Genomic DNA, 12,421 nt, shown 5'->3' with positions numbered 1-12,421 from the left:
CTCCAGCTCCCAGTGGGCCCGTCTCACCTCCAGCCCCACCAGCTTCTCGGGGACACCCTTCATCCACTCGCGAAGCTCAGCCAGCTCCTCGATGCTGTTGGGCTTCTCGTAGATTTTGCGGCTGATGCTGCGGAATTCCTCGCAGATCTGGCAGGAGGGGAAGGGCTCTGGGGAGGCCGCGGGCCCCTCTCTTGCCTTCCCAGGGCCCTGCTCCTCCTCCTTGGTCCCCCACCCCACCACATCCTTCAGTGCAATCTGAGAAGGGGTGCTCCCTGCCAGCTCACTGGGGAGCTGAGGGTCACCTGGCACGTCCCCTCCTCCCCAGCCTCCTGCACCAGCACCACACCCTCAGCTCTGGGGGTTCCTTGTGAGGGGTCCCCAGGTCTGTACAAGTCCAGGGAAATAGAGAGCAGCCCCCACCTCCTGGGACCTCTCATGGGGACCCCTGGTAGGGTCAAGGCAAGGAGACTTCCAGACCCTTCCATCAACACGCCTAAGCCTCACTCTGCATGCACGGGTGCATGTGCTGCTGCAGTTGCTGGGGCTGGGCAGGCGGGCACTTACGTTATCCACCTCCCTGTGCAAGTTCTTGGCCAGGATATCCAGCATGGAAGTGGCCAGGGCCTTGCGCTTCTTGGACAGGCTCTGCTTGACGTTGTCCACATTGATGTAGAAGGGCCCGATGATGATGCTGCTGGGCAGCGAGCTGTCCAGGACCTCTTTCTCGTGCAGGTGGGTGAGCACCACCTCCCGCACCTCCTCGGCTGATGGGCACTGGGTCTGGAAGGCCCTGGGGATAGCAGGCACCCACGAGGGGCAGAGGCTGGTGAGAGGGTGGGCGGGGGTCACCCAGACAGGCAGACACACTCCAACACGTGCACGCACTTGAGGAAGGTGTTGACATCGTTGTTGTTCAGCTCCAGGTACTTTCTGAACTCCTTGGCGTAGGCCTGCAGGGGGATCATGGCCTTGCGCACTGCGTTGGCGATGACGGCCCGCAGCTCTTCCACCAGCGGCTCGTGAAGCCCCACCGACTCCAGCAGGGGGTCGCCGCTGATGAAAATGTCCTCCATCACCAGCTGGGGGTGAGGGGGAAGGGGCACAGAGCTGCATGAGCCACAGGGCAGGTGGGCAGAGGGGTGGGAGTGTGGTTCAGACTGAGTGGGCAGGAGTCTGGGGGTAGTGGTGAGGGGAGAGGGTTTCCTGTTGGGTCCCCTAGATGGGGCTATGGACTAACACAAGGCCTGTGATGCCCACTGAGCAGCAGCATCTTCCTCTGCCTTCCCTGGCTCAGCCCCAGGGCAAAAAGACAACCACGTTGCTGGTGGCTCTAAGCAACAAGGGAAAGAAGAGGGGACTGGGTTACAGAGGCTCTGGCGTGGCGGGCTGTGCTGTGATGAGGAATGAGGGCTTTTGAGAAGGGATCTCAAGAGTGGAGGTGGGTTTGTGTCTATATCCTGAGGGGAAGAGAGAGGTCAGGAGCTGGGTGGGATCTGGGTCAGACATTGCCGTGGCAGAAGTGAGCGAGCCTCACTCCAGTCACAGGTCTGACCCTTTGCAGCTAGGTGAGCTTGGGCTTCTCCAAGCCTCCTCTACAGAATGGGGATGTTAATGGTTCCCAGTTCGGCTGGTGGTGGGGACTAAATGAGCTATTCAAGAATTACGGGGCTGAGCATGCTGCCAGCTGGGTGGGAGGCCCATGGTGGAGGTGAGCTGCCTGGACGCTATGGCAGCACCCAGGCACGAGTACCCACTGTACCTTCTCCAGCTGGGGCACTGTGTGGGTGGCCAGGATGCCCTTGTCAAAGAGGGTGAGCAGAGAAGTCTCAAACTGCTCCAGCGGCGTGCTGTAGTGCACCCCCGAGGTGTCCAGCATCAGGTCCACGATGAACAGCGGGTTCTTGCGGGGCCTGTAGGGACAGTGGCCGGGGGGGAGGGGGCGGGACAGTGGGCAGGGACCTGAAGAGGCAATGCACGAAGGAGGCACGCCCCTGCCTATGCTGTGGCCTGATGGCTCTGGAGCTTCTCCATGAGTGAGACTTTGCCTGTGCCCTCTTCCCAGAAACTGCCAAGTTAACAGAGAGAAAGACCCAGACCAGCCAGACAGGCTCCTCTGTTCCAGCCACTTGCCCAAGGCCCACGGGCACCAGGGAGAGGAGGACCTCCACGCGTAGTACCGAGGTCATCAGGGCAGGGTCAGCCAGACCCTGGGTGCTTGTGGCACCCACACCTTCCCTGGGAGCCCACCACCCTTAGCTCCAGACGCCCCATCACAGGCAACGGCCCTCAAGCCTGGATCCCCACTGAGCCTGCCCAGGCTCTGGATTGCTACCACCCTGACTCGAATGAGCATCTCAGACTTCTGTGTTCCTGCCTCCCCCAGTCCCCACAAGGGTTCAGTGAACGCTAGGGGTCAGCTTGCTTCCTCCCACACACGTCTGCCCTCCCCCAGCACTGCGGCCCATGCGCTGTCCCAATCTGCCCTACCAGCCCAATCACCTTGTGTCTAGACAAGGGCCAGGGCCATGGTCCGACTTCTCTTCTGCCTCGCTCATCCTCATAAAACCAAAGCATGGTTTGGGGATGTAGTTCAGATTATTACTCCCCTCTGATGGCTGCTGACCACATTTACAATAAACCCAGCCCCCGACATAACCCCAGGAGGCTCTGCATCATCTGGCCTGGTCCCCGCAACCTCTCTTGTGTCATCCTGACCAGCTCTCCCTGCCTTCCCCACTCCAGCCGAAGCGCTGGCATTTCCTTCTGTGATGGCTCCAAGTTCTCTCTCCCTTCCGTGACTCTGCCTGGTGCCCTTTCCCCAGCATCTCCTAACCGGGTTTCCTCTCATCCTCAGTTCTTGGCTCAGATGCCACGTCCTCCCTAATCCTCTGCCAATGCCCCCCTCTCCCAGGTCTGTCACAGCCCCTGCCAAGATCAGCAAGGACTGTATCTGTTTATTTCTTTGCTTGCTGTCTGTGCCCAGGTGAGAGCGGGGGGTCACGCCCTTCTTGTTCCCCTAGAATGCTGCCTAATTCATGGCAAGTTCTCAGAAAACATTTCTCGGGCTTTCTTGGTGGGCCAGCGGTGTAAGAATCTGCCTGCCAAAGCAGGGGACACCAGTTTTGATCCTGGGTCCAGGAAGATCCCACATGAATTGGGGCAATCAAACCCGCAGGGCAACCACCATTACTGAAGCCCCGCATGCTCTAGAGCCCGTGCTCAAGAGAAACCACCGCAGTGAGAAGCCCGAGCACTGCGACCAGAGGGTAGACCCCTCTCACCTCAACTGGAGAGTGCTGCGTGCAGCAGTGAAGGCCCAGCACAGCCAAAGAGAAAAAGTAAGTAAGTAAACATTTCTCTACTGGGGAACTCAGTGACTGACTGAGGAGAGTGAGAGATGGAGGTCACCAGAAGACACACCAGCCAGAGGTGCTGGGACATCCCCCAGCAACCAGGGGAGCAACCCCTACCCCCTGGCATCCAGGACCTGCCAGAGCTGGGCACCCTGCCCCTGGCGGCCCCAGTGTCCCCAACCCTGCACCGCCCCTAGCCACCGGCGCCTGAGAAAGAACAGTGCTGGTGTCGACAGGTGGCTCCGCCCGGCCGAGCCCTACCTGTAGGGGCTGTTGATTAAGTCTTCGCCCCAGACCATGTCGTCGGCCGCAGCCGAGCACGCTGCAGGCAGGCGTCGCTGATGAACTGCGAGAAGCTGGCGAGGGAGTCCTGCACCAGGAAGCGCAGCGTGTCCTGCAGCATGTACTTGAGCAGCTCCATCAGCTTGCGCAGCTTCGACATGAGGTACACCTCCCAGTTGGTCTCGTAGAGGTTGTACCAGCCTTTGCTCATGTCGCGGTAGGCTGCTGCGCATGGCCACCTTAAGCGTGCTGATCCAGCTGTCCTTTAGGAACATCTGCACCTGCGGGCCACGGCTGGCATCACCAGGCCGCCTGATGGAGGGGCCGCCACCCGCAGCCGCCACGATCGGGGGGCCCTCCAGACTCAGACGACCCGGCACGCCCCCACCCCCAGCCTACTGCCAGCCCTGCCAACCACACCCCCTGCCCGCCTCCCCACCGGGGACCAGGGGCTTGTGGGAGAGGGGAGAGGGGAAGAGGGAGGGGCAGCAGAAGCTGGGCTTTCCCAGCAGTCAAGGAGAGATGGAGAGACACGGAGAATGAGGCAGAGACAACAAGGCACAGAGTGGAGCAGAGAAGAAGACACTTTCCTCCTAGTCCGGCTCTGCCTGTCTCCCTTGACGCTGTACACCCCTCGCCCCTCACGCTCTCATGCTCAGGTAGATATAGGGGTGTATGGGGTTCCTGCTCCCCTTTCCAAGGCCAGGAGTTTGCTTCAGACGCCTCCAGTGTTGGACAGAGCATGACTAGAAAAGGTGCCCAGCCTGCTTGTCCTTTTCTGAGTGAACCACCCCCCTTGGTGGCCGCCCCAGTCTCCTGCAAGGTCTAGGAAGAGGCAAGACCTGGTCTCAAGGAAAGCAGGAGCTCTCAGCTGATGGACTCCCAGGCTTCTCAGGCCCACTGTCTGTGTCCAACAGCTCCGAAGAGCCCTGGCCGCCTGCCGCCTCCGTCCCCTGGATGCCCACGCACCTGGGAGAAGGTCTGCGACTGGATCTGCTCGACTCCTCCAGGCGGCTGTACTTGGAGAGGCTCGAGTGGAAGAGGGACATGGTGGTCACCTTTTGCACTCGGCCCGCACCTTGCTGAGGGCCGTGATGACCTCCGACCGCGTAAGCAGGGACACAAAGGTGAAGTCCGCCTTCTGTTCAGGAAGTGTACCTGGGTACACTCACCAGTCCTACCGGGGTGGGGGGGCAAGGGCCAGTGGCGACCCAGCCTTGGATGGGCCAGGGATCAGGGCCAATCTCCCAGGTAATGATGGGGAGACATTCCTGCCTCCTCTCATGGAAGAGACACCCATGTCCCTGGAAAATCTTCTTTCCCATCATCTACCTGGGTGACCAAAGGCCCCACAGTGAAGTGTCCATTCTCTGGATGGGTAAACCAATTCCCTCCAGGTGACTCTGGGTCACAGGCGCCTTCAAGGTGGGTAAGAACCGTGGGCTCCTCCCACCTGCTCTAGCTCACCCTGCACACAGCCCTGGGCCCATCCATATACCCAGTCATTTCTTCACCAGACTTTTCAGAAGCACTTTCTTCCACCACCACCTGCTCCCTGACCCTAAACCCCAGCTCTCCAAGCAGGAGGGAGAAGAAGGGGATGAGTTCTGGGGACAGGGGAGGTCCCAGAGGGAGGGGCTGGAGGGCTCTGGCCAGGGTGGCATGGGACCACCTTTGCCCAACCACCCTCACCTTGCTTGGGCACCTTCTCCTCCTCCTTCTTAGGCAGAGTCACGTAGGAGAACGTCTCTGGCTTGGAGGAGACAATTTTGTCAAAGTTGATCTTGTTCATGCTGCGCTCGTAGTCCAGGTTTACTTCCCCTAGAGGGTTGCTGAGGTGCTCCAGAACCCTGCCCACAGGGAGCGGAGAGGGCAGAGTCAGCGAGCTCCACACCCCTGCCACCCGCATACTGCAGGCCGGCTGGGCTCACGGCTCTGCCTGCCACGGACCTGGGGATATAGTTTAGGGTGTCCCTCTGCATTCTTGCGTGCACCTTTGTAATTTATAGCCAAAGATATTCTAAATGATACAAACTTAAGGAAAGGAATTGTGACAACCAAGGTAATGATGGTGACATCAATTCAACTCTCCCCAGATACATTTTTTTTTTTAAAAAAGAAAAGGAAAACCACAGCAAGAAGAACAAATAATATTTACCAAAACCTACACCTTTAGCATAACTAGAATAAAGGACAGCATCCAAACTCACATTATCTTCAAGCAGAAAAAATAAACATCAACTCTCGGTGCACTCTGGCTCACACTGCAGCTGCAAGCCTTCATGGAGAACAAGGGAAGTCCGAAAAAAACTACTGTGGGGAGGGAAGTGTGGTAGCCCCAAGATGGCTCTAAAATCCCTCCAGAAAGAGAAAATGTTTCCTAACTGCAAAAATACCAAACAAGGTACATCAGGACGCTTACTAAAAGGGACTTAGCAGTGCTCGTTCAGGTAGGAGTCTCCGAAAGGCATGACTTATAAAGGGGGAAGGTTAACAGGAAAGGGGTCTTTTTGGAGATTGGGAGTGTGAGGCAGCTAGAAAAACAAGTGAAAATTAAGAATCCTGCAAGAGAGAACAAAATCCTGGAGGACACACGACTCTCCCCGCCTCCCTACCCGCAACACACACACACACACACACCATGGCCCTGTATTTTTAAAAAATTAATAGGGCCAGTTTGCTATACTAACACAAGAGGGCGCACTGGAACTAAAAATCTTATGCATCTTTCCAAATCCATGAAATGAGTGGGTGAATATGTATATAAGGCAGCTGTAAGAAAAAGAAAACACCTTACTTGATGAAAATTCTCACATACCTTTCAACAAAGATAAAGCAGAGTAAAACTAATACAACACTTCAAACTAAAGTGTATCTTTTCAACACGCATCTGGACACATGAAGAAATAAAAACATGGGTATAGGCAAATAATAGGAAGAAAGAAAATGATATTTAGTTGGACTCAGTGAAAAAAAGAACTAAATATCTAACGAAGGACAGCTAAATAATTATAAGGTGTCCAAGGAAGAATACAGTCAAATTTAAAAGGTAATAAAAAATACATGAAAATTAGGAATATAGCCAAGAGAATAAAAATGAGAAGAAGAAAGAACAGAAAAGGATCAGAAAGTTGCTGAATTAAAAACAGGCAGAGTGCCCCTGACCCTGCAGCAGGCCATCGCTGACCCATGTCTCCGCTGGAGACTCCTGGACACTCACAGCACACTCTAAGTCTTATGACCAAAAATCAATTGAAGCCTGGCAGGAAAGACAAAGGTGGCATTTAGGAGGTCTCTCTATCACAGTCCAAGAGAGGATGATAGTTAAGTCTTGGACTATGGAGAAAGTAAGAGAGATGAAAGAAGCCTGGAACTGACAAGGAAACTGAAGGTCAGAGAAGCGGAACAATTTGCCTGCACCCATGGAACTAATCAGGGGCTACCCCAGCCTTTAAACTGTCATCACACTTGGAAACCACAGTGTTACATACATGGTCATATTCAATTCTGTGTCAATAAGACCCTGATAAAAACTCTGGACCCCGGGGATAAGAGATAGAGCCCTGAGCCTTTGGAGTGGGAGCACTGACTCCAAGACCCTAGACTACCAGAGAACTAACCCTAGGGAGTATCAAATAGTGAGAACTCACACAAAGGAAACCACTCGAATACAAGACCCGGCATCACCAACCATCAGTAGCACCCTGTGCAGGACACCTCACCTAAACAACAAACAAACAAAAATATAAACCCAGTCATCAGCAGACAGGATCACCACCTCACTCAGCCCTGCCCATCAGAGGAAGAACAAACAGACAAAAACTCAGCACAAACCTCACCCTGTATGAAGCTTACACAAACCACGGGACCAAACTTAGGAGGGAAAAACAAAAACGAAGAAAGAATTCAACCCTGAAGCCTGGGGAAAAGGAGATCTCAAAACACAATAAGGTTTTTAAAAAAAAATGAAATGGCAGAGAAATACTACACAAATTAAGGAACAAACTAGAAAACACAGAAGTCCAATTAAATGAAGAGGAAATAGGCAAACTACTAAAAAAGAATTCAGAATGATAATAGTAAAGACGATCAAAACCTTGAAAACAAAATGGAGAAAATGCAAGAATCGATGAACAAAGACCTAGAAGAATTAAAGAATAAACATACAGAGACAAACAACATAATTACTGAAATTAAAAATACTCTATGGAGAAGGAATGGCAACCCACTCCAGTATTCTTGCCTGGAAATCCCATGGACAGAGGAACCTGGTGGGCTACAGTCCATGGGGTCACAAAGAGTCGGATACGACTGAGCGACTTCACTTTCACTTTCAAGAAATAAATAAATGTATTTATATTGCAAAAAAAAAAAAAAATACTCTAGAAGGAATCAATAGCAGAATATCTGAAGCAGAAGAACGAATCAGTGAGCTAGAAAATAAAATGGTGGAAATAACTTCTGAAGAGCACAGTAAAGTAAAAAGAATGAAAAGAACTAAGGATAGTCTCAGAGACCTCTGGGACCATATCAAAAGCACAAACATTCGAATTATAGGGGTCCCAGGAGAAGAAGAGAAAAAGAAAGGGTATGAAAAAATTTTTGAAGAGATTATAGTTGAAAATTTCCCCAACATGGAAAAGGAAATAGTTAATCAAGTCAAGAGGCACAAAGAGTCCCATACAGGGTAAACCCAAGGAGACACATGCCAAGACACATACTAATCAAACTAACAAAGACTAAACACAAAGAAAGAATATTAAAAGCAGCAAGGGAGAAGCAACAAGTAACATACCAGGGAAACCCCATATGCTTAACCGCTGATCTTTCAGCAGAAACTCTGCAGGCCAGAAGGGAACGGCAGGATATATTAAAAGTACCGACAGGGAAAAATCTACAACTAACATTACTGTAACCGGCAAGGACCTCATTCAAAATTGATGGAGAAATAAAAAGCTTTTCAGACAAGCAAAAGTTAAGAGAATTCAGTACCGCCAAACCAGCCTTACAACAAATATTAAAGGGACTTATATAGTCAAGAAATACAAGAGAAGAAAAAAGATCTACAAAATCAACCCCAAACAAGAAGATGGCAATAGGGACATATATGTCAATAATTACTTTAAATAGAAATGGATTAAATGCTCCAACCAAAAGACACAGACTGGCTGAATGGATATAAAAACAAGACCCATATATATGCTGTCTGCAAGAAACCCATTTCAGACCTAACGACACATATAGACTGAAAGTGAGAGGATGGAAAAATATATTCCATGCAAATGGGAAGCAAAAGAAGCTGGAGTAGCAATCCTCATATCAAGACAAAATAGACCTTAAAATAAAGAATATTAGATAGGGAAGGACATCACATAATGATCAAGGGATCAATCCAAGAGGAAGATATAACAATTGTAAATATCTATGCACCCAATATAGGAGCACCTCAATATATAAGACAAACATTAACAGACATAAAAGGAGAGATTGACAGTAACACAATAATAGTAGGAGACTTTAACACCCCACTCACACCAGAGGACAGATGATTAAAACAGAAAATTAATAAGGAAACACAAGTCTTAAATGATATACTAGATGAGATGGATCATATTTATTTCAGGACATTCCATCCAAATGCAGAAGAATACAGCTTCTTCTCAAGTGCATGTGGAACATTCTCCAGGATATACATCTTGGGTCACAAATCCAATCTCAGTAAACTTAAGAAAACTGAAATCGTATCAAGCATCTTCTCCAACCACAATGCTATGAGACTAGATATCAATTATGAGAAAAAAAAAAGAAACACAAACACATGGAGATTAAACAACACGTTTCTAAATAACCAACAGGTTACTGAAGAAATCAAAAGGGAAATTAAAAAATTTCTAGAAACAAATGACAATGAAAACATGACAACTCAAAACCTATGGGATGCACCAAAAGCAGTTTCTAAGAGGGAAATTTATAGCAATACAACCATACCTTAAGAAACAAGAAAAACATCGAATAGACAACCTAACTTTACACCTAAAGCAACTGGAAAAAGAACAACAAAAAACCTCCAAAATTAGTAGAAGGAAAGAAATCATAAAGATCTGAGCAGAAATAAATGGAAGAAACAATAGAAAAGATTAATAAAACTAAAAGCTGGTTCTTTGAGAAGATAAACAAAATTGACAAACCTTTAGCTAGGCTCATCAAGAAAAAAAGGGAGAAGAATCAAATCAACAAAATTAGAAATGAAAAAGGAGAGGTTACAACAGACAGTGCAGAAATACAAAGGATTATACGAGACTATTATGCAACAACTATATGGCAATAAAATGGATAGCCTGGAAAAAATGGACAGATTCTTATAAAAGTTCAATCTTGTAAGACTGAACCAGGAAAAATAGAAGTTATGAACAACCCAACTACAAGCACTGAAATTGAAGCTGTGATCAAAATCTCCCAAAAATCAACAACCCAGGACCAGATGGCTTCACAGGCGAATCCCATCAAACATTTAGAGAAGAGTTAATGCCTATCCTTCTAAAACTCTTTCAAAAAATTGCAGAGGAAGGAACACCTCCAAGCTCATTCTATGAGGCCACCATCACCCTGATACCAAAACCAGACAAAGACAACACAAAAAAGAAAACTATAGGCCATATCACTGATGAACATAGATGCAAAAATCCTCAACAAAATTTTAGCAAACAGTTCAGCAACACATCAAAAAGCTCATACACCATGATCAAGTTAGGTTCATTCCAGGTATGCAAGGATTTTTCAATATATGCAAGTCAACTAATGTGATACACCATATTCACAAATTGAAAGATAAAAATCATATGATAATCTCAATAGATGCAGAAAAAGCCTTTGACAAAATTCCGCATCCATTTATGATTAAAACTCTTCAAAAAATGGGCATACAAAGAACCTACCTCAACATAGTAAAGGCCATACAGGATAAGCCTACAGCAAACATCATTCTCCATGGTGAAAAAACTGAAAGCATTCCCCCTAAAATCAGGAACAAGACAAGGGTGTCCACTTTCACCACTATTATTCAACATAGTTCTGGAAGTCCAAGCTACAGCAATCAGAGAAGAAAAAGAAATACAAGGAATCCAGATCGGAAAAGAAGTAAAGCTCTCACTGTTTGCAGATGACATGATACTGTACATAGAAAAGCCTAAAGATAATATCAGAAAATTACTAGAGCTAATCAGTGAACTTAGCAAAGCTACAGGATATAAAATCAATACACAGAAATCCCTTGCATTTCTATATACTAAGATTGCTTTGGCAATGAAAAACCAGAAAGAGAAATTAAGGAATCAATTCCATGCACCATTGCAACAAAAAGAAATAAATATCTAGGAGTAAATTTAACCAAGGATACAAAAGAACGGTACACAGAAGATTATAAGACACTGATGAAAGAAATCAAAGACAACATAAACAGATGGAGAGATAGTCCATGTTCCTGGGCAGGAAGAATCAATATTGGAAAATGACTATACTACCAAATGCAATCTACAGATTCAATGTGATCCCTATCAAATTACCAATGGCATTTTTCACAGAACTAAAACAAAATATTTCACAATTCATATAGAAACACAAAAGACACTGAACAGCCAAAGCAATCTTGAGAAAGAAGAATGGAGCTGGAGGAATCAACTTCCCAACTTCAGATTATACTACAAAACTACAGTCATCAAGACAGGATGGTGCTGGCACAAAAACAGAAATATAGACCAATGGAACAAGATAGAAAGCCCAGAAATAAACCCATGAACCTATGGGTACCTTAATTTTGACAAAGGAGGCAAGAATATACAATGCGGCAAAGACAGCGTCTTCAATAAATGATGCTGGGAAAACTGGACAGCTATGTGTAAAAGAATGAAATTAGAACACTTCCTAACACCATACACAAAGATAAACTCAAAATGGATTAAAGACCTACATGTAAGACCAGAAACTATAAAACTATTAGAGAAAAACATACGTGGAACACTTGATGACATAAATCAAAGCATGACCCACCTCCTAGAGTAATGGAAATAAAAACAAAAGTAAAAAAGTGAGACCTGATTAAACTTAACAGCTTTTGCATGGCAAAGGAAACTATAAGCAAGATGAAAAGACAACCCTCAGAATAGGAGAAAATAAAAGCAAATGAAACAATAAGCAGCTCATACAACTCACTGCCAGAAAAACAAACAACCCAATCAAAAAGTGGGAAAAGACCTAAACAGATATTTATCCAAAGAAGACACACAGATGGCTAACAAACACATGAAATAATGCTCAACATTGCTCATTATTAGAGAAATGCAAATCAAAACCACAATGAGCTATCACCTCACACCAGTCAGAATGGCCCTCATCAAAAAGTCTACAAACAGTAAATGCTGGAGAGGGTGTGGAGAAAAGGGAACGCTCTTGCACTGTTGGTGGGAATGTAAATTGATACAGCCATTATGGAAGATGGTATGGAGATTCCTTAAAAATCTATGAATAAAACTACCATATGACCCAGCAATCCCATTCCTAGGCATATACCCTGGAAACCAAAATTGAAAGAGACACATGTATCGCATTGTTCATTGCAGCACTATTTACAATAGCTAGAACATGGAAGCAACCTAGATGTCCATTGACAGATGAATGGATAAAGAAGTTGTGGTACATATACACAATGGAATATTACTCAACCATAAAAAAGGAATGCATTTGAGTCAGTTCTGATGAGGTGGATGAACCTAGAACCTATTATACAGAGT

General features: G+C 47.4%; 2 protein-coding genes across 2 annotated transcripts in view; both read right to left on the bottom strand.

The window, feature by feature from the left end:
* Nucleotides 1-27: 27 nt before the first annotated feature.
* Nucleotides 28-4,684, bottom strand: LOC113888850 (dynein heavy chain 1, axonemal-like; the record flags this gene model as incomplete). Its single annotated transcript, XM_027535832.1, has 7 exons — nucleotides 4,537-4,684; nucleotides 3,730-3,860; nucleotides 3,615-3,691; nucleotides 1,760-1,910; nucleotides 886-1,079; nucleotides 565-790; nucleotides 28-147 (listed from the first exon to the last, which is right to left on the bottom strand). Coding segments are annotated over exons 1-7 (1,047 nt in total), but the record flags the coding sequence as incomplete, so codon positions are not given.
* A 5-nt stretch (nucleotides 4,685-4,689) lies between these two features.
* The window catches only part of LOC113888849 (dynein heavy chain 1, axonemal-like), a 31,048-nt gene continuing 23,316 nt past the window's right edge, over nucleotides 4,690-12,421 (bottom strand). The window contains exons 9-10 of the mRNA XM_027535831.1: nucleotides 5,328-5,485; nucleotides 4,690-4,793 (exon numbers count right to left, since the gene is read on the bottom strand). Coding sequence (XP_027391632.1) covers nucleotides 4,690-4,793; nucleotides 5,328-5,485 — 262 coding nt within the window. The remainder of the gene's footprint in view (nucleotides 4,794-5,327; nucleotides 5,486-12,421) is intronic.

The sequence above is a fragment of the Bos indicus x Bos taurus genome, unplaced genomic scaffold (assembly GCF_003369695.1).
Source record: "Bos indicus x Bos taurus breed Angus x Brahman F1 hybrid unplaced genomic scaffold, Bos_hybrid_MaternalHap_v2.0 tig00002560_arrow_arrow_obj, whole genome shotgun sequence".
Classification (NCBI taxonomy): domain Eukaryota; kingdom Metazoa; phylum Chordata; class Mammalia; order Artiodactyla; family Bovidae; genus Bos; species Bos indicus x Bos taurus.
The sequence above is the reverse complement of the archived record's forward strand: the minus strand, read 5'-3'. Positions and strand labels throughout refer to the sequence as shown.